Raw genomic sequence first — 20,214 nt, forward strand, 5'->3', positions numbered from 1 at the left:
AAGCCCTGACACCCGATGACAAAGTCAAACGCTTTGAATTTTCGGCGCGGTTGCAACAGCTCATGGAAGAGGATGCGTTCAGTGCTAAACTTGTTTTCAGTGATGAAGCAACATTTTTTCTTAATGGTGAAGTGAACAGACACAATGTGCAAATCTGGGCGATAGAGAATCCTCACGCATTAGTGCAGCAAATTCGCAGTTCGCCAAAAGTTAACGTGTTTTGTGCAATCTCACGGTTTAAAGTTTACGGTCCCTTTTTCTTCTGCGAGAAAAACGTTACAGGACACGTGTATCTGGACATGCTGGAAAATTGGCTCATGCCACAACTGGAGACCGACAAGGCCGACTTCATCCTTCAACAGGATGGTGCTCCACCGTACTTCCATCATGATGTTCGGGATTTCTTAAACAGGAGATTGGAAAACCGATGGATCGGTCGTGGTGGAGATCATGATCAGCAATTCATGTCATGGCCTCCACGCTCTCCCGACTCAACCCCATGCGATTTCTTTCTGTGGGGTTATGTGAAAGATTCAGTGTTTAAACCTCCTCTACCAAGAAACGTGCCAGAACTGCGAGCTCGCATCAATGATGCTTTCGAACTCATTGATGGGGACATGCTGCGCCGAGTGTGGGAGGAACTTGATTATCGGCTTGATGTCTGCTGAATCACTAAAGGGGCACATATCGAACATTTGTGAATGCCTAAAAGAACTTTTTGAGTTTTTGTATGTGTGTGCAAAGCATTGTGAAAATATCTCAAATAATAAAGTTATTGTAGAGCTGTGAAATCGCTTCAATCATTTGTAATAACCCTGTATATATGGAGACCAAAAACGAATGGGGAAGCATTCTAGCGACGATACGACTAGGTCCGAAAATGGGGAAATCCACTGACACAAGCAGGTTTGAAAAAGGGGTGGCTGCTATGGCCCGCAGCTTGGGAACTAGTATACCGGAAACGGAGAAGCTTGTCAGACGTTCTGGTGATACTGTCGTGAACACTTGTGGCAAGAGGATGAAGGACGATGGAAACACTAGTAGGCCACAAGATAATGGACATCCACACCTCATCAGATTGCGTGGAAGCCGGAGTTTTGCCCGCACTGTAAAACACTAGAGGCGTCCATCTGTTCCAGATGTCACGTCAAAGCACAGTACTGGTGCAGGCACAAGTGTTTCAGAGCACAGAGTTCAGCGCACATTGTTAAATATTGATATCCTCAGCAGACAACCCTTACGTGGCCCCACGTTAACCCAACGACATGGCTGTTTTTAAGAAAAATTATAAACATTTTTAATCGTCTCGATATAAACAATATACAACATTAAATCTGATAACTAGTTTAGATTGTTCATACAACTATTCTCAAATTAATCATGATAAAGGCATAGTGACTATGTATGCATTAAGACTAGATTGCATCGTCTGCATAACTTGGTTCATTCTCATACATGTGACAATTTCTTAAAAGTACTTGACATAGTTGTTTCCATATCCCGATGTCAGACAATAGTGACAACGTCATTTACGGTATCACGGAGATAGAACCGTCGATTAATGTAAACGTGTCGCCTGGTCGGATGAATCATACTTCTTAACATAACGCGTAGATTTTCGCGGCAGACGTCTCCATTTAATTAAACTTCAGGGCTAAGAAGCCGTGGTCGAACAGTAGAAAACTTCCTCCTGATCTTTCGTTGTCAGCTGCGGGCAACATTTTCCGAGATTAGTCAACATGAATCATATTTCTAGTTATACCAGATACACTACTGGTCATTGAAATTGCTACACCACGAAGATCACATGCTACAGACGCGAAATTTAACCGACAGGAAGAAGATGCTGTGATATGCAAATGATTAGCTTTTCACAGCATTCACACAAGGTTGGCGCCGGTGGCGACACCAACAACGTGCTGACATGAGGAAAGTTTCCAAACGATTTCTCATACACAAACAACAACTGACCGGCGTTGCCTGGTGAAACGTTGTTGTGATACCTAGTGTAAGGAGGAAAAATACGTACCATCACGTTTCGGACTTTGATAAAGGTCGGATTGTTGCCTATCGCGATTGCGGTTTATCGTATCGCGGCATTGCTGCTCGCGTTGGTCGAGATCCAATGCCTGTTAGCAGAATATGGAATAGGTGGGTTTAGGAGGGTAGTACGGAACACCGTGCTGGATCCCAACAGCTTCCTATCACTAGCAGTCGAGACGACAGGCATCTTATCTGCATGGCTGTAACAGATCGTGCAGCCACGTCTCGGTCCCTGAGTCAACAGATGGGGACGTTTGCAAGACAACAACCATCTACACGAACAGTTCGACGACGTTTGCAGCAGCATGGACTATCAGGTCGGAGACCATGGCTGCCGTTACCGTTGACGCTGCATCACAGACAGGAGCGTCTGCGATGGTGTACTCAAAGACGAACCTGGGCGCATGAATCGCAAAACGTCATTTTTTTCCAATGAATCCAGGTTCTGTTTACAGCATCATGATGGTCGTATCTGTGTTTGGCGACATCGCGGTGAACGAACATTGGAAGCGTGTATTCGTCATCGCCATACTAGCGTATCACCCGGCGTGACGATATGGGGTGCTATTGGTTACACGTCTCGGTCACCTCTTGTTCGCAGTGACGGCACTTTCAACAGTGGACGTTACATTTGAGATGTGTTACGACCCGTGGCTCTACCCATGATTCGATCCCTGCGAAACCCCACATTTGAGCAGGATAATGCACGACCGCATGTTGCAGGTCCTGTACGGGCCTTTCTGGATACTGAAAATGTTCGACTGCTGCCCTGGCCAGTACATTCTCCAGATCTATCACCAACTGAAAACGTCTGGTCAATGGTGACCGAGCAACTGGCTCGTCACGATACGCCAGTCACTACTCTTGATGCACTGAGGTATCGTGTTGAAGTTTTACCTGTCCACCCTATCCAAGCTGTTTGACTCAATGCCCAGGCGTATCGAGGCCGTTATTACGGCCAGAGGTGGTTGTCCTTGGTACTGATCTCTCAGGATCTATGCACCCAAGTTGCGTGAATAGGTAATCACATGTCAGGTCTAGTACAATATATTTATCCAATGAATACCCGTTTATCATCTGCATTTCTTCTTGGTGTAGCAATTTTAATGGCCAGTTGTTGATATCTCGTCATGTAAGCGAACGCCTCATGGAAACGTGCTACATATCATGAACGTAATCCGCTGGGGAGACTATTATGCTATGGTAGACATCCACCTGCGTTTCCATGTGAAGTGAGCTAATAATCAACGGCACCATGACACCTGTAAACTACGTGATGATTATTTAAGGCCAACTGTATTCTTCCATGCTTAACGTCTTCGCCGACCTTGATGACAACTTTCAACTGGATAACTGTCCGAGTCACAAGTCCTAATTCGTGCTTCATAGGTTTGAGGAGCATGATAGTTTTATATGTCGCCCACCCAATTCGCCTTATCTGAACGCGATGAAACACATCTAGGAGCTATCGGGCGCCAACTCCGAGCCGAGAAACCCCCAGTTCGTAATTTACGGTAATTGCATGACCCGTGAGTCTACACCTGGTCCCACATAAGAGGATATTTCGAAAAGTTCACTGAATTATCACAAGGTGTCAGTGCTAGCACAGCGGGATTCCCGCCTAACAACAGATCATCATATATGTGTGAATACGTGACCCATCAGCGCTCTGGATAGAGATCCGTCCTGCGGACATACGTATGTTGTTCCCATGTAGTGATTTGTGAAGATGAAAAGAAATCGAGATTCTAGGAATGATTTAAGTACTTCGTAAAGAAAGGTACGAAAGGAAAGAAAATTCATGCCAATTTTCAGAAGACACTGGAAGACTCTCCAAAGAACTAATGGCTTATATCAATCTTTTGGGACCTTTAAAAATTGTATGAGAGACTCTAGCGGTCTGAACCTCAACAAGCTGTTTTTTGATCTGGCAAATAAAACATCAAGAAAATTCTCTATCTGACAGAAGATATAGAAGAACGGTACGAAAATAAAAAGGTTACAGGGAAAGCATTGGTCGACCTCAGCTCTGCATATATACTGTCAACCATTGGCTGCTCTTCCAAAAACTGTGGCCAGCCTCTATGGCCGAGCGGTTTTAGGTGCTTCAGTCCGGAACCGCGCTGCTGCTATGGTCGCAGGTTCGAATCCTGCCTCGGGCATGGATGTGTGTGATGTAGTTAGGTGAGTTAGGTTTAAGTAGTTCTAAGTATAGGGGACTGATGACCTCAGATGTTAAGTCCCATAGTGATCAGAGCCATTTGAACCATTTTTTCCAAAAACTGTAAACAGAAATCTGAGGTTACCACCTGATTAACAACTTGAACATCTGTGGCAAAATAGACAATTTTACGTCATTCTTGATAGGTCCAAGAGCCGATGAAGAAACCAAAGGAATGGACTGACCGAGGAAAGCATTCTTGCCACCTTTTCTAATCCATACGCTAACGACTAGCCAACACCTAATCCTTCTAAGCATTTCCTATAAACAGACGACCTGGCAACAACAGCTCAGGCGAGGACTATCGCGGACGTAGCGTAGAAGCTGGGAAAAGCACTCAGAGACTTGTCAGAAGATTATCAAAATAACTCCCTTAAACCGACTCCTTCGAAGACTCACGTAAGCGCTTGCCATCTTTGATCTCCGGAAGCAAAGCGAAACCTCTATGTTTCCTGGAAAAATACCACATTGGAACACGCAGGTTAACCAAACTATCTAGGTGTGGCATTGGGTAGATCTCTGACACATAGACACCACTGTGGAAAGATCCGTCAGAAGATGGCCTCCAAAAATAATATTTTGCAGAAACTCGTCAACAGCAAATGGGGAGCAAAACCCACAATACTGTGAACCAGCACACAAGCAGTATGGTTCTCTACAGCCGAATACTCCTGCCCCATATGGACCAGATCAAGCCAAGTGAAGAAAGCCGACATAAGCCTTAATGAAACATGTTGAATAACGATGGTCTTGCGAGTCCCAGCTCCTGAATAACACCACAAGAATTCACAGAGAGGCTAAGACAAACCATTGATAACCGTCATCCCATTGTTGGTGACAGAGATACCGTACAAGGGTTTTAACAACAGCCATTGAAGAACCACCATATGACTATCCACCAGATAGGTAGTGCCTGGCGGCTCCACAACGAACTGGGAAACATGGAAGATCCTGAACCGCATGAGAAGAGGGTGGCCTCGATGAAAACAAACGTGATCAAGTGGGTTCATGACAACTTGAATGACGCCAAGCGCGATTGTGGTCCTACGCAAAACATGGAAAACCTGCGGGCCTTTTTAAACGGTCCCTACAGAAGCAACCACGATGATATATGGTTGAACAAGAAAGAAGCTCTGGATGTGGTCAAATACTGGGCTGGAAGACTATGATTTGGTTTACGGACACGAAAGAGTGAAGAGCAAGTGTGTCCCTTCGCTTTCAACTGTTGCAAAACGAACAAAATTGGTCGAGACAGCCTAGATGATGATCGGCGTAGCGGTCTACAAAGATGTGCCACTACCCCAGAAATTATTACAGAAGTCCATAGAAAGTTTGTGGATGATCACTGACTAAAAGTGCGAGAGATTGTTAAAGCTGAAGAGTTGTCATCTGAACACTTCTTAAGAGTGGAATTGGACAGAGAAAATTATCCGCCATATGGTTACCGCTATTCTGTACCCAGGATCAGAAACGCATCAGAATCGAAATGTCGGAACAACATTTGACCTGTTTTCAGAGCAACCAATAAGATTTTTTGCCCCGGTTAATGACCACAGGTGAAACTTGGATCCACTACTACGCCACAGAAGGAGGAGGATATTAGTGTTTAACGTCCCGTCGACAACGAGGTCATTAGAGACGGAGCGCAAGCTCGGGTGAGGGAAGGATGGGGAAGGAAATCGGCCGTGCCCTTTCAAAGGAACCATCCTGGCATTTGCCTGAAGCGATTTAGGGAAATCACGGAAAACCTAAATCAGGATGGCCGGAGACGGGATTGAACCGTCGTCCTCCCGAATGCGAGTCCAGTCTGCTAACCACTGCGCCATCTCGCTCGGTACGCCACAGAACAAAACAACAGTCAAAGTAATGGAAACATATTGATTCACCACCACCAAAGGACGTGAAGGCAACACGGCCGGCCTGAAAGGTCGAGGCGTCAGTTCTTTGGGATGTGGAAGGAATTATACTGATGGATTATCTTCCCACTGCGCAAACAATTACAGGAAAATAGTACGCTAACTACAAAAAAAGCTACTCGAAAAGAGGGAAGGCTTAACAAGGAAGGAAGTCATTATCCATAAAGTGCACCCACAGAGATGTGTCGTTGCCATGACAAAAAAAGCATGAACTAAGATGCGATTTGTTGCCACACACCTTATTCGTATGATTTGGCGTCATAAGACTTCCATTTCTTCCCCAAGCTCAAAATTTTCCTCAGTGGACGAAAATACTCTTCAAACGAGGAACTGAAAGCCGAAGTTGTTCTGCAGGTCTGTAGTAATCTGCCAGAAAGTGTTGAAAATTAATGTCTCCGAATTTCTTATATTAGAAATATTAGAGAATTGTAAGTAAAACAAACATTCTTAGTATTCTCAATTTTTATTGTTCATCTTTACATACTTATTTCTCAACATTGTCACCCTGGCGACAAGCAAATTTCTCCCGACAAAGCCCAGTTTTCTGACACTGTCACTGTAGACTGTTTGCCTCTGTTGGCGGGGCCACAATCTCGCCAATGTTTGCAACACTTCATCGCTATCAAAGTGATGTCCTTGATGTCCTCGAAAGTGTTTTGGACACAAATGAAAATACTAGGCGTCCAAGTTGGCACTGTATGGAGGATGATCGATGACAGTGGGTGCAAGGCATCGGATTATTGTAGATGTCGCAGCACTAGTATGTGGTCTCTGACTCTCATACTGAAGGAGAGGGCGCTCTATATGGGGACGAACTCTTGGAAACTGAAACTCGATTACAGAATGCTCTTTCTCAAGCACGGACATAGCGACGTTACACACCGCCATATTATACGCTGCAATTTGGAGCCCTCTAGCAGCAGAGGGCTGCAAATATATATAGATATCAAGAATAAAGATGTAGAATACTAATAAAGTTTTCTTTATTTAAAAATATTGTGAAGTTCCCCATAAAAATCAGGAGGTATTGATGTTCAGCACACCCTCGTAATTTTCCAGATGAGAGCATGCCTTTGTAATATCACTGGACCAAGTGGAACAGCGTACAGTGAGACTTCGTTGAGAAGTTTCAGTGAGTTAAGTCGTTTCTTTCTCTGCCATTCCGAGAAGCCTTCTGACTACTTTCTTACTTCCGGAAGGCTACCAACGAATTGTCGGAATCATGCTAAGCAGAATCGCTGCTGTATTGAGCTCCGATTGTGGACAGAAAGCTATTACACAGGTGGATAGAATGTTGTAGATCAACGGTGTATGTGTAATTCGCGCTGTAAGGTTTACTTTTGTTCCGTGTATCTTTTCCTACGTTTTCAGTTTTTACGAATAGTAGCGGGTAGTACACTGAGGTAGAAAAAGTCTTGGAACAGCGATATGCACACTTAGAGATTTCAGTAGTATCAATTACAGAAAGTATAAAAGGGCAGTGCATTGCGGAAGCTGCCATTTGTACTCAGGTGATTCATGTGAAGAGTTTACGGCCTGATTATGACCACACGAATGGAATTCAAATGTTTCAGATGGCTCTAAGCTCTACGGGACGTAACATCTGAGGTAATCAGTCCCCTACACTTAGAACTACTTAAACCTAGTTAACCTAAGGGCATCACACACTTGCATGCCCGAGGCAGGATTCAAACCTGCAACCGAAACAATCGCGCGGTTCTGGACTGAAGCGCCTAGAACCGCACGGCCACAACGGCCGGCCACGACTGGAATTAACAGACTTTGAATGCGGAATGGTAAATGTAACTAGACGCATGGGACATTCCATTTCGGTAATCGTGATCTGGTCAGATGAGCCCCGATTTCAGTTGGTGAGAGTTGATGGTAGGGTTCGAGTGTGGCGCAAACCCCGCGAAGCCTTGGACCAAATTTTGCCAACAACGCACTGTGAAAGCTGGTGGTGGCTTCATAATGGATTGGGCTGTGTTTGCAAGGAATGGACTGGATCCTCTGGTCCAACTGAACCGATCATTGACTCGAAATGATTATATTCGGCTGTGTGTAGACCATTGGCAGCGTTTTATGGACTTCCAGTTCCCTAACAACGATGTCATTCTCATGGATGTCACCGGGCCACACACACTACTGGCCATTGAAATTGTACACCACGAAGATGACGTGTTACAGACGACAGGAAGAAGACGCTGAGATACGCAAACGATTAGCTTTTCAGAGCATTGACACAAGGTTTGCGCCGGTGGCGACCCCTACAACGTGCTGACATGAGGAAAGTTTCCAACCGATTTCTCATACACAAACAGCAGTTGACCTGCGTTGCCTGGTGAAACGTTGTTGTGATGTCTCGTGCAAGGAGGAGAAATGCGTACCATCACGTTTCCGACTTTGATAAAGATCGGATTGTAGCCTTTCGCGATTGCGGTTTATCGTATCGCGACATTTCTGCTCAGGTTGGTCGAGATCCAATGACTGTTAGCAGAATATGGAATCGGTGGGTTCAGGAGGGTAATACGGAACGCCGTGCTGGATCCCAACGGCCTCGTATCACTAGCAGTCGTGATGACAGGCATCTTATCCACATGGCTGTAACGGATCGTGCAGCCACGTCTCGATCGCTGAGTCAACAGATGGGGACGTTTGCAAGACAACAACCATCTGCACGAACAGTTTGACGACGTTTGCAGCAGCATGGACTATCAGCTCGGAGACCATGGCTGCGGTTATCCTTGATCCTGCATCACAGACAGGATCGCCTGTGATTGTGTACTCAACGACGAACCTGGGTGCACGAACAGCAAAATGTCATTTTTTCGGATGAAACCAGGTTCTGTTTATAGAATCATGATGGTCGCATCCGTGTTTGGCGACATCGCGGTGAACGCACATTGGAAGCGTGTATTCGTATTCGCTATACTGGAGTATCACCGGTCGTAATGGTATGGGGTGCCGTTGGTTACACGTCTCGGTCACGTCTTGTTCGCATCGACGGCACTTTGAACAGTCGACGTTACATTTGAGATGTGTTACGACCCGTGGCTCTACCCTTCAATCGATCCTTGCGAAACCCTACATTTCAGCAGGATAATGCACAATCGCATATTGCAGGTCCTGTACGGGCCTTTGTGGATACGGAAAATGTTCGACTGCTGCCCTGGCCAGGACATTCTCCAGACCCCTCACCAATTGGAAACGTTTGGTCAATGGTGGCCGAGCAACTGGCTCGTCAGAATACGCCAGTCACTAGTCTTGATGAACTGAGGTATCGTGTTGAAGTTTCACCTGTCCACGCCATCCAAGCTTTGTCTGACTCAATGCCCAGGCGTATCGAGGCCGTTGTTACGGGCAGAGGTGGTTGTTCTGGGTACTGATTTCTCAGGATCTATGCACCCAAATTGCGTGAAAATGTAGTCACATGTCAGTTCTAGTATAATATATTTGGTCAATGAATACCAGTTTATCATCTGGATTTCTTCTTGGTGTAGAAATTTTAATGGCCAGTAGTGTACGTTCTCGGTTGGTTTGAAGAACATTCGAGCGAATGGTTTGGCCACCCAAATCGCCCAACATGAATGCCATCGAACTCTTATGGGGCCTAATCGAGAGGTGATGTCGTGCACACATTCCTGCACCGGCAGGACCGGCAGCGTGGCTCAGTATTTCTGCAGATGACTTCCAACGGATTTTTGGGCCCATGCTACGTCGGGTTGTTGCACTATGCCGGGCACAAGGAGGTCTGACACGACATTAGGAGGTATCTCATGACTTGAAACCTCCTGGCAGATTAAAACTGTATGCCTGACCGAGACTCGAACTCGGGACCTTTGCCTTTCGCGCGCAAGTGCTCTACCAACTGAGCTACCCAAGCACGACTCACGCCCCGTCCTCACAGCTTTACTTCTGCCAGTACCTCGCCTCCTACCTTCCAAACTTTACAGAAGCTCTCCTGCGACATATGACTTGTCTGACTTGAGTGTAGCCCATTGGGGGCGGGCGGTAGCTCACCTTGTGCTGGACGCTGGGATTGCTGTTGCGGCGGTCGGGGAACACGAGGTGCTCGATGTTGGGCGTGAAACTGGGGTCGTCGCGCACCAGCGGGCGCGGCGCCGTGGCGGCCCGGCGGCCCGACTTGCCGGCAGAGGCGGCGCGCGGCGCGGGCACCGGCGTCGGTCCGGGCGCCGACGCCGACGGGGGCAGCGACGGCGACGCCGAGGGCGCCGGCGGCAGCTCCGACAGCGCCAGCAGCCGCGAGCGGTGCGCGCGCACCCCGCCCTCCTCCCGGCTCATGGCAGGCGCATCGGCCGCGGGAGCTGCTGCTGGCTGGACTGCGGCTGCGGCTGCAACAGCAGGCAGGGTGGCGAGTGTCAGCGGCGAGGAGGCTCCTGCACAGCCAGTCAGTGCATAGCTGAAAAGAGACACTCCAACGAGGAATCAGGGCTTTGCCTTGAACACCTGGATCTGGAGATACGGCTCACTTTGTAGAAAAAAACATGATCGTGTGGCACTGGTATCGGGAAGGCACCATCTGGGCAAGTTCGGCCGCCGAATTGCAAGTCTTATTTCAGACGAAACCACATTGGGCGACTTGCGTGTCGGTGATGATGAAATGATGATGAGGACAACACAAGACCCAGTCCACGAGTGGAGAAAATCTCCAATCCGGCCGAGAATCGAACCCGGGAGCGCTGCTTGGTAGGCAAACGTGTTAGAACTCAGCTAAGCATTCGGATCCCCTAACAAGGGAACCTCCGCATCGCACCCCGCTCAGATTTAGTTATAAGTTGGCACAGTGGATAGGACTTGAAAAACTGAACACAGATCAATCGAGAAAACAGGAAGAAGTTGTGTGGAACTATGAAAAAAATAAGCGAAATATACAAACTGAGTAGTCCATGCGGAAGACAGGCAACATCAAGGAGAGTGTGAGCTAAGGAGCGCCGTAGTCCCGTGGTTAGCGTGAGCGGCTGCGGAACGAGAGGTCCTTGGTTCAAGTATTCCCTCGAGTGAAATGTTTAGTTTTTTATTTTCAGACTATTATTATCTGTCCGTCCGTCATGTTTTCATCACTTTTTTGGGAGTGATTATCACATCCACACAAAAACCTAAATCGGGCAAGGTAGAAGAATCTTTTTACCCTTTCACCAAGTGTACAAGTTAGGTGGGTCAACAACATATTCCTGTCATGTGACGCACATGCCGTCACCAGTGTCGTATAGAATACATCAGACGTGTTTTCCTGTGGAGGAACCGGTTGAACTATGACCTTGCGATCAAATGTTTTCAGTTCCCACTGGAGAGGCACGTTCTTTCGTCTACTAATCGCACGGTTTTGCGGTACGGTCGCAAAACACGGACACTAAACTTATTACAGTGAATAGAGACGTCAATGAAAGAACGGACAGATCATAACTTTGTGAAGATAAAAAGAGTGAACTTTTCACTCCAGGAAGGGCTTGAACCAAGGACCTGTCGTTCCGCAGCCGCTCACGCTATCCACGGGACCACGGCGCTCCTTAGCTCACACTCTCCTTGATGTTGCCTATCTTCCGCATGGACTACTCAGTTTGTATATTTCGCTTATTTTTTTCATAGTTCCACACAACTTCTTCCTGTTTTCTCGATTGATCTGTGTTCCGTTTTTCAAGGCCTATCCACTATGCCAACTTATAACTAAATCTGATGGGGGTGCGATAGGGAGGTTCCCTTATAAGCAGAAGGGAAGATAAGTGTACATCTACGTGATTACTCTGATTTTCACAATAAAGTGCCCGGCAGAGGGTTCAATGTGTGGTGTCATCGCCAGACACCACACTTGCTAGGTGGTAGCCTTTAAATCGGCCGCGGTCCGTTAGTGTACGTCGGACCCGCGTGTCGCCACTATCAGTGATTGCAGACCGAGCGCCGCCACATGGCAGTTCTAGAGAGACTCCCTAGCACTCGCCCCAGTTGTACAGACGACTTTTCTAGCGACGGTTCACTGGCTACAGACGCTCTCATTTGCAGAGACGATAGTTTAACATAGCCTTCAGCTACTACGTCATTTGCTACGACCTAGCAAGGCGCCATATTCAGTTACTATTAATATTAATATTGTGAATCGTGTACCGTCAAGAGCGACGTTCATAATTAATGGATTAAAGTTAAGTATCACACTACTTACGTCCGCTTTCTGAATTCTAATTCCTTGTCATGTTCCAGACCTCACGTCAGTGTAGCTCTTCCCTCCTCCCGCCAGCCTGCGTGAGCTAAAACCCGTGCATTTCGGGCTCCTCTAGTAACACGGTGTTGGCTCTTCTGCCAACCCAACACAATGAACCACCTTCATGCTGTCTACCGTTCCACTCTCGAACGGCACGCGGGAAAAACGAGCACTTAAATTTTTCCGTGCGAGCCCTGATTTCTCTTATTTTATCGTGATGATCATTTCTCCCTATGTAGGTGGGTGCCAATAGAATGTTTTCGCAATCGGAGGAGAAAACTGGTGATTGAAATTTCATGAGAAGGTCCCGTTGCAACGAAAAACGCCTTTGTTTTAATGATTGCCACACCAATTCAATTATCATGTCCGTGACACTATCTCCCCTATTTCGCGAGCTGCCTTTCTTTGTACTTTTTGGATGTCATCCGTCAGTCCCACCTGATGCGGATCCCAAACCGCACAGCAGTACTCTAGAATAGGGCGGACAAGCGTAGTGTAAGCAGTCTCTTTGGTAGACCTGTTGCACCTATCTAACATCTTGCAAAATTTTACATTTGCATGTGCGACAATTATCGCACAGTAAGCTTAATACCTCGTGCGTAGAAACTGCTGACTAGCATATTGTACAGAAGAATGAAAAAGAAAACTCAGGATCTGTTGGATGACGATCAGTTTCGCTTTGGGGAAGGTAAAGGCACCACAGAGGCGGTTTGACCTCGCTCTTGATAATGTGAGCAAGACTGAAGGAAAATCGAACTATGCTTACTGCATTTTTCGACGTAGAAAAAAACATTTGCCAATGTAAAATTGTGCAAGATGTTAGATATTCTGAGAAGCTACAGCGTAAGACGAGTAATATACAATCTGTACAAGAACCAAGACCAAGAATGAAGTGCTCGAACTGAAAACGGTGTAAGGCAGTAACGCAGTCTGTCGCCCCCACTGTTCAATCTATACATCGAATAAGCAACGACGCAAATAAAAGAAAGGTTCAAGGGTGCGTTTAAAATTGACTGTGAAAGGATATTGATGACAAAATTAGATGCCCTACCCAGAACAACCGTTACGGGGCCTTTACAGTTTCTAATCTACATGAAAGATTTGTGAGACTATCTGAGCGTCCAGCTTAGATTATTTGCATACGGTGCTGTCATTTACCCTTTAGTAAAATCATCAGAAAATCAAAACTATTTGCGAAATGGTTTAGTATAGTGCGAAAAATGGCAATTGATCCTGAATAACGCAAAGTGTGAGGTCATCCATATCACTACTAAAAGGAATCCTTAAAATATCGGTTACCTGATGAATGACACAAACCTGAACGCTGTCAGTTCAACTAAATACCTAGCAACTACAATTGCGAACAGTTTAAATTGGGGCAAGGCAAACCAAAGACTGCGTTTTACTGACGGAACGCTTAAAAGCTGCAACAGGTCTACTTAAGAGACTGGCTACATTACATTTGCCCGTCTTCTGCTAGAGAATTATTGTACCGTATGAGATCCTTACAAGACAATATTCACGGAGAACATCAAAACAGTTCTAGCAAAGGCAGCTTGTTTTTTGTCGCTGGGAAACAGGGGAGGGAGTGTCATGGATATGATACGCGATTTGGGCTGGAAATCATAGAAGCAAGTAGTTCTTTGTTGGGACGACATCTATTCATGAAATTTCCATCTCCAAAGTTCTCCTCCGAAAGCGAAAATATTTTGTTGACACGCAGATATGATCACTGTAATAAAATAAGAGAAATCAGAGCTCGCAAAGAAAGATTTAAGTATTGGTCCTTCCAGCGCGCTGTTAAAGAATTGAACGGTAGAGATATCTGTCGAAGTGGTTCGATGAACCCTTGCCAACCACTTAAGTGTCAATTACAGACTATTCACGTAGATCTAAATGTGCAAGACAGTCCTATCCTCATTGAAAGTGCAGAACAATTACAGGATCTGTTGAATGAAATGCACAGTCCAACAAGTACAGAATAACGATTTAGAGTAAACCGGAAAAATCGCAAAAAGTAACGAAAAATAGCAGAAATTAGAATAGCGAGAAACTTAACATAAAAATTAGTGCTCACGAGGTAGATGAAGTTAAGGGATTCTATTATCTTGGAAGCAGATTAACACATGTCAGGCGAAGTAAGTAGTACATAAGAAGCAGACCAACATAGGCAACGAGAAGTGTGTCAGACGTATTCCTTAATCTGACGGAAAAAAATTCTGAGAATGTATATCTGGAGCACCGTGTTGCATGATAGTGGATCATGGACTATGGAAAACCCGAAACAGAACAGAACGTAAGCGTTTGAGATGCGGTGCTACAGAATAATGTTGAAAATCAGATGAATTAATAAAGAATGAGAATGCTCTCCGCAAAATCGGCAAAGAAAGAGACATGCGGAACACAGTGACAAGAAGAATGTTCAAAAATGGTTCAAATGGCTCTGAGCACTATGGGACTTAACATCTGAGCTCATCAGTCCCCTAGACTTAGAACTACTTAAACCTAACTAACCTAAGGACATCACACACATATATGCCCGAGGCAGGATTCGAACCTGCATGAATGAGATGATAACACATGTGTTAGGACATCAGGGATTAACCTCGAAGGTCCTACAGAGAAATGTGGTGGGTAAAATCTGTAAGATAATGCAAAAATTCGAATACATCCAGCAAATAATACAGGGCAGAGGGCAAAAGTGGTAAAAAATGAAAAAAAGGTGGGGAACGAGGGTAGATGGCAAATTATATTTTTGGCCACTTGGGCTGCATGGTACACCAAAAACTACCTACAGCAGTGTTCAAATCTCCATCTACGATGAGAGTGCGGTGTTACAAAAAGTGTTAGCCGGAACAGCAAAGAACCCAGTCTGTGTCCAGAGCGCCAGCCGCCTTTGCAGAAGCGGTTTCTTTATCTAGGTCTGCGATTGGTGATGAAACCGTGGATATCGTGGAGCATCAGGTGAGAGCAAATGTAACATTTTGAGCGACTGTGAGTGACGTGTGTGTACTTCGCCCTTTTGTTGGTGGTGGTACAACAAGTGTGGTGAGCAGTTCCAGGAGAAACAAATGCCAAGAGTAGTCTCCATGAACCCTTCCCTACTTGCAGCTCAAGGCTAGGCCAATATGCGCATTCCTACTACAAGTATTCTTCGATCAAAATACCATAACTTGTCTGTGTGTGTGTGTGTATGTGGGAGGGAGGCGGGGGCGAGCGGAGTTGCTGGCTCGTGCAGATGTACATGCTCGCGTGACCGCACAAAAGAACTTTATCCTGGTGTACCTCGCCATGCTTCTTTTGAGCATCCGTCATCTGGCAAGGCTGTGCTGGTTGAGCCTGTAGGGCAGGCACCTCAGCGAGTACGTAAAGGCCAAAAGCATCTATGATTGGCTGAGGTCCAGTTCCTACCTCTCAAATAACTTAAGTGTCAAGTTGGTTTAATCTAAGTATGTTGAGGCACCTTCTGTTTCTGAAACAGATCCGACAAATAGTGCATGCACAAAAAGTCACACTCACTTTACAAGACTAGAATGTTGAGCACATACGCTGCTGCAACTGATTCTGTTTGTAGCTGGGGCTGTCGCAACACAGATATGGCAGAGCATGAGATACAAGCAACTACAATGCACAATGTACCACACATGATGCTCATCTACTCACAGTTCATCGTCAGAACAAGAGGTGCACTAATATGTTTGAGGCTGCTGCTTCTGAAGAATATAGGGCGGGTATTGCAACAAAAGGTAATATGTAACGGCAGGTATGAAAAGGTCTGATAGCACAACGAGCTGCCAGCAATGTAAACACAACCTGCCTCCCATATGGTTCCCCGACGACTGAACACACCAGCTGAGGTGCCCGATTCGAAAGTTGATAGTACAACAGCAACAGATACACAAAAGACTCTCTCCTTGATGGTTTTTCGCTCCACTTCAGAGACGCAATACAGCATGGACTCAGCCATGATATTTGTTTACCTCAGAAACAAAACGCTTAGACAATCTTGGTGACCCCAAAAATTGTAAATTTAATTAGTGACTTAGTAATGATTTTCTGAACAAAATTTTTATTATCTCACTTTCCGAACAACCCTCGTATTTCTGGTTCTTAATATTTCTTTGTTTCTTCGGCGAAAAAGTCTGTGCTGAAAAGCATAGCCTACGAGTTTAGGAACCTTGACCTTACTGCATCTTCATTTATTGACATAGAACACGACATAAAATTTATGATGAAGTGTTTTAGTACGTAAGTGCAAGTATTCCGACATTAAAAGACGGCATCATATTTTACTAGCAAGCGTTATTTTTCTCCTCTGTTAATATTTTTTAAGACCAGGGTCGTTTGTTAGGATATTTTTTCGCTTGAGGCAGCCAGTAGCTAGTACACAATAGCGTGCACACCATCCGTCAACAGGTTGACGCATCACAGCATGAAAGAAACTGCCGCACACACTGGCTCCACGAAACGCCGCGCCGTATATTAAGCTGTCGCTCAGACATGGCTCCTACTACGTGACCAAGATGTGATTAATTGCTGCTGGGAAGATAACAAAGTGGACAGGAACAACAAAGGAAGTATTTCTTTCGGGTCTAAGTTTTGGGAGGCAGCAGAAACTGCAGAAACATTAGGCTTCTTCGTTTATTTTACAAAAGATACAACAGAAGAATAAACAGGAGACGTCTAATAGTAACAGTGGGAAAAAACGGAATCTTTATATTAATGCTTTCTTTCCAATACAAGGTAGAACGAACGACACAGCCAAAATTCCGGGACAAATTGCACACACGAAGAAGAACAAAATATGTCTTGTGGACATTGGTCTGCAGACGTTTCATTTCCATATTACAGCTCATTTTCAATAAATCGCCAAAGTAGAGAGAGTGTCAAAATGATTCATGTGAATTCACGAGGACTGTAGCATCCACATGAAAGAAGATAGAAACTTGTGTTGACAGGGGAGGAGCCATCATGTGTGCAGTGTTTCAGATACAGATTAACAAAAATTTTAGAAAAATTAATGTACAGGCAACTTCTCCACCATCTGACAACAAATAACATATTATCAAGAACACAGTTTGGATTTCTGAAGGGTTCAGATATCGAGAAGGCTATTTACACCTACAGTGAAAATGTACTTAATTCATTAAATAACAAATTACAAGCAGCAGGTATTTTCTGTGATTTGTCAAAGGCATTTGATTGTGTGAACCACAACATCCTTTTAAATAAATTAGAATTCTATGGTATCACAGGCAGTGCTGCAAAATGGTTCAAGTCAACCTCGCTAACAGGAAACAAAGGGTATCAGTGCAAGGGACTAGTGAATTATGTCATCAGTCATCATCAGAATGGGAAGAAATTACATGTGGTGTCCCACAAGGATCCATCTTAGGGCCATTGCTTTTTCTTGTGTACATTAATGATCTCTCACCAGTTACACTGCCAGAATCAGAGTTCGTTTTGTTTGCAGATGACACAAGTATTGCAATAAATAGTATGTCGACTGTTGTTATACAAAGATCTGCTAATGATTTTTTCATCGATATTAATAAATGGTTTAAAGCCAACTCACTGACATTAAACTTCGAAAAGACTCACTATATGTAATTCGGAACCTGTAAGAGGTTTCCACCCAGCATATGCATAAAGTATGAAGAAGAGCAGATAGAAGAGGTTGACAGTCTTAAATTCCTGGGATTACAACTTGATAATAAATTCAGTTAGGAGGAGCACACAACAGAACTGCAGAAACGCCTTAACAAATCTGTATTTGCAATTCGAGTGTTAGCTGACATGTTGTTGTTGTTGTTGTCTTCACTCCTGAGACTGGTTTGATGCAGCTCTCCATGCTACTCTATCCTGTGCAAGCTTCTTCATCTCCCAGTACTTACTGCAACCTACATCCTTCTGAATCTGCTTAGTGTATTCATCTCTTGGTCTCCCTCTACAATTTTTACCCTCCACGCTGCCCTCCAATGCTAAATTGGTGATCCCTTGATGCCTCAGAACATGTCCTACCAACCGGTCCTTTCCTCTTGTCAAGTTGTGCCACAAACTCCTCTTCTCCCCAATCCTATTCAATACCTCCTCATTAGTTATGTGATCTACCCATCTACTCTTCAGCATTCTTCTGTAGCACCACATTTCTAAAGCTTCTATTCTCTTCTTCTCCAAACTATTTATCGTCCATGTTTCACTTCCATACATGGCTACACTCCATACAAATACTTTCAGAAACGACTTCCTGACACTTAAATCTATACTCGATGTTAACAAATTTCTCTTCTTCAGAAACGCTTTCCTTGCCATTGCCAGTCTACATTTTATATTCTCTCTACTTCGACATCATCAGTTATTTTGGTCCCCAAATAGCAAACCTCCTTTACTACTTTAAGTGTCTCATTTCCTAATCTAATTCCCTCAGCATCACCCAACTTAATTCGACTACATTCCATTATCCTCGTTTTGCTTTTGTTGATGTTTGTCTTATATCCTCCTTTCAAGACACTGTCCATTCCGTTCAACTGCTCTTCCAAGTCCTTTGCTGTCTCTGACAGAATTACAATGTCATCGGCGAACCTCAAAGTTTTTATTTCCTCTCCTTGGAGTTTAATACCTACTCTGAATTTTTCTTTTGTTTCCTTTACTGCTTGCTCAATATACAGATTGAATAACACCGGGGAGAGGCTACAACCCTGTCTCACTCCCTTCCCAACCACTGCTTCCCTTTCATGCCCCTCGACTCTTATAACTGCCATCTGGTTTCTGTACAAATTGTAAATAGCCTTTCGCTCCCTGTATTTTACCCCTGCCACCTTTAGAATTTGAAAGAGAGTGTTCCAGTCAACATTGTCAAAAGCTTTCTCTAAGTCTTTCCTTAATCTTTCTTCTAAGATAAGTCGTAGGGTCAGTATTTACTCACGTGTTCCAACATTTCTACGGAATCCAAACTGATCTTCGCCGAGGTCGGCTTCTACCAGTTTTTCCATTCGTCTGTAAAGAATTCGCGTTAGTATTTTGTAGCTGTGACTTATTAAACTGATTGTGCGGTAATTTTCACATCTGTCAACACCTGCTTTCTTTGGAATTGGAATTATTATATTCTTCTTGAAGTCTGAGGGTATTTCGTCTGTCTCATACATCTTGCTCACCAGATGGTAGAGTTTTGTCAGGACTGGCTCCCCCAAGGCCATCAGTAGTTGTAATGGGATGTTGTCTACTCCCAGGGCCTTGTTTCGCTTCAGGTCTTTCAGTGCTCTGTCAAACTCTTCACGCAGTATCGCATCTCCCATTTCATCTTCATCTACATCCTCTTCCATTTCCATAATATTGTCCTCAAGTACATCGCCCTTGTATAGACCCTCTATATACTTCTTCCACCTTTCTGCTTTCCCTTCTTTGCTTAGAACTGGGTTTCCATCTGAGCTCTTGATATTCATACAAGTGGCTGTCTTTTCTCCAAAGGTCTCTTTAATTTTCCTGTAGGCAGTATCTATCTTACCCCTAGTGAGATAAGCCTCTACATCCTTACATTTGTCCTCTAGCCATCCCTGCTTAGCCATTTTGCACTTCCTGTCGATCTCATTTTTGAGACGTTTATATTCACTTTTGCCTGCTTCATTTACTGTATTTTTATATTTTCTCCTTTCATCAATTAAATTCAATATTTCTTCTGTTACACAAGGATTTCTACTAGCCCTCGTCTTTTTACCTACTTGATGCTCTGCTGCCTTCACTACTTCATCCCTCAAAGCTACCCATTCTTCTTCTACTGTATTTCTTTCCGCCATTCCTGCCAATTGTTCCCCTATAATCTC

The 20,214-nt window shown here is 44.7% G+C and overlaps 1 protein-coding gene across 1 annotated transcript in view; it reads right to left on the reverse strand.

The window, feature by feature from the left end:
• Positions 1 to 20,214, reverse strand: part of LOC126152265 (nematocyst expressed protein 3-like) — a 123,621-nt gene that overhangs the window by 12,069 nt on the left and 91,338 nt on the right. The window contains exon 2 of the mRNA XM_049915996.1: positions 10,165 to 10,600. Within this exon, the coding sequence (XP_049771953.1) occupies positions 10,165 to 10,600 (436 nt within the window). The remainder of the gene's footprint in view (positions 1 to 10,164; positions 10,601 to 20,214) is intronic.

The sequence above is a fragment of the Schistocerca cancellata genome, chromosome 2 (genome assembly GCF_023864275.1).
Source record: "Schistocerca cancellata isolate TAMUIC-IGC-003103 chromosome 2, iqSchCanc2.1, whole genome shotgun sequence".
Classification (NCBI taxonomy): domain Eukaryota; kingdom Metazoa; phylum Arthropoda; class Insecta; order Orthoptera; family Acrididae; genus Schistocerca; species Schistocerca cancellata.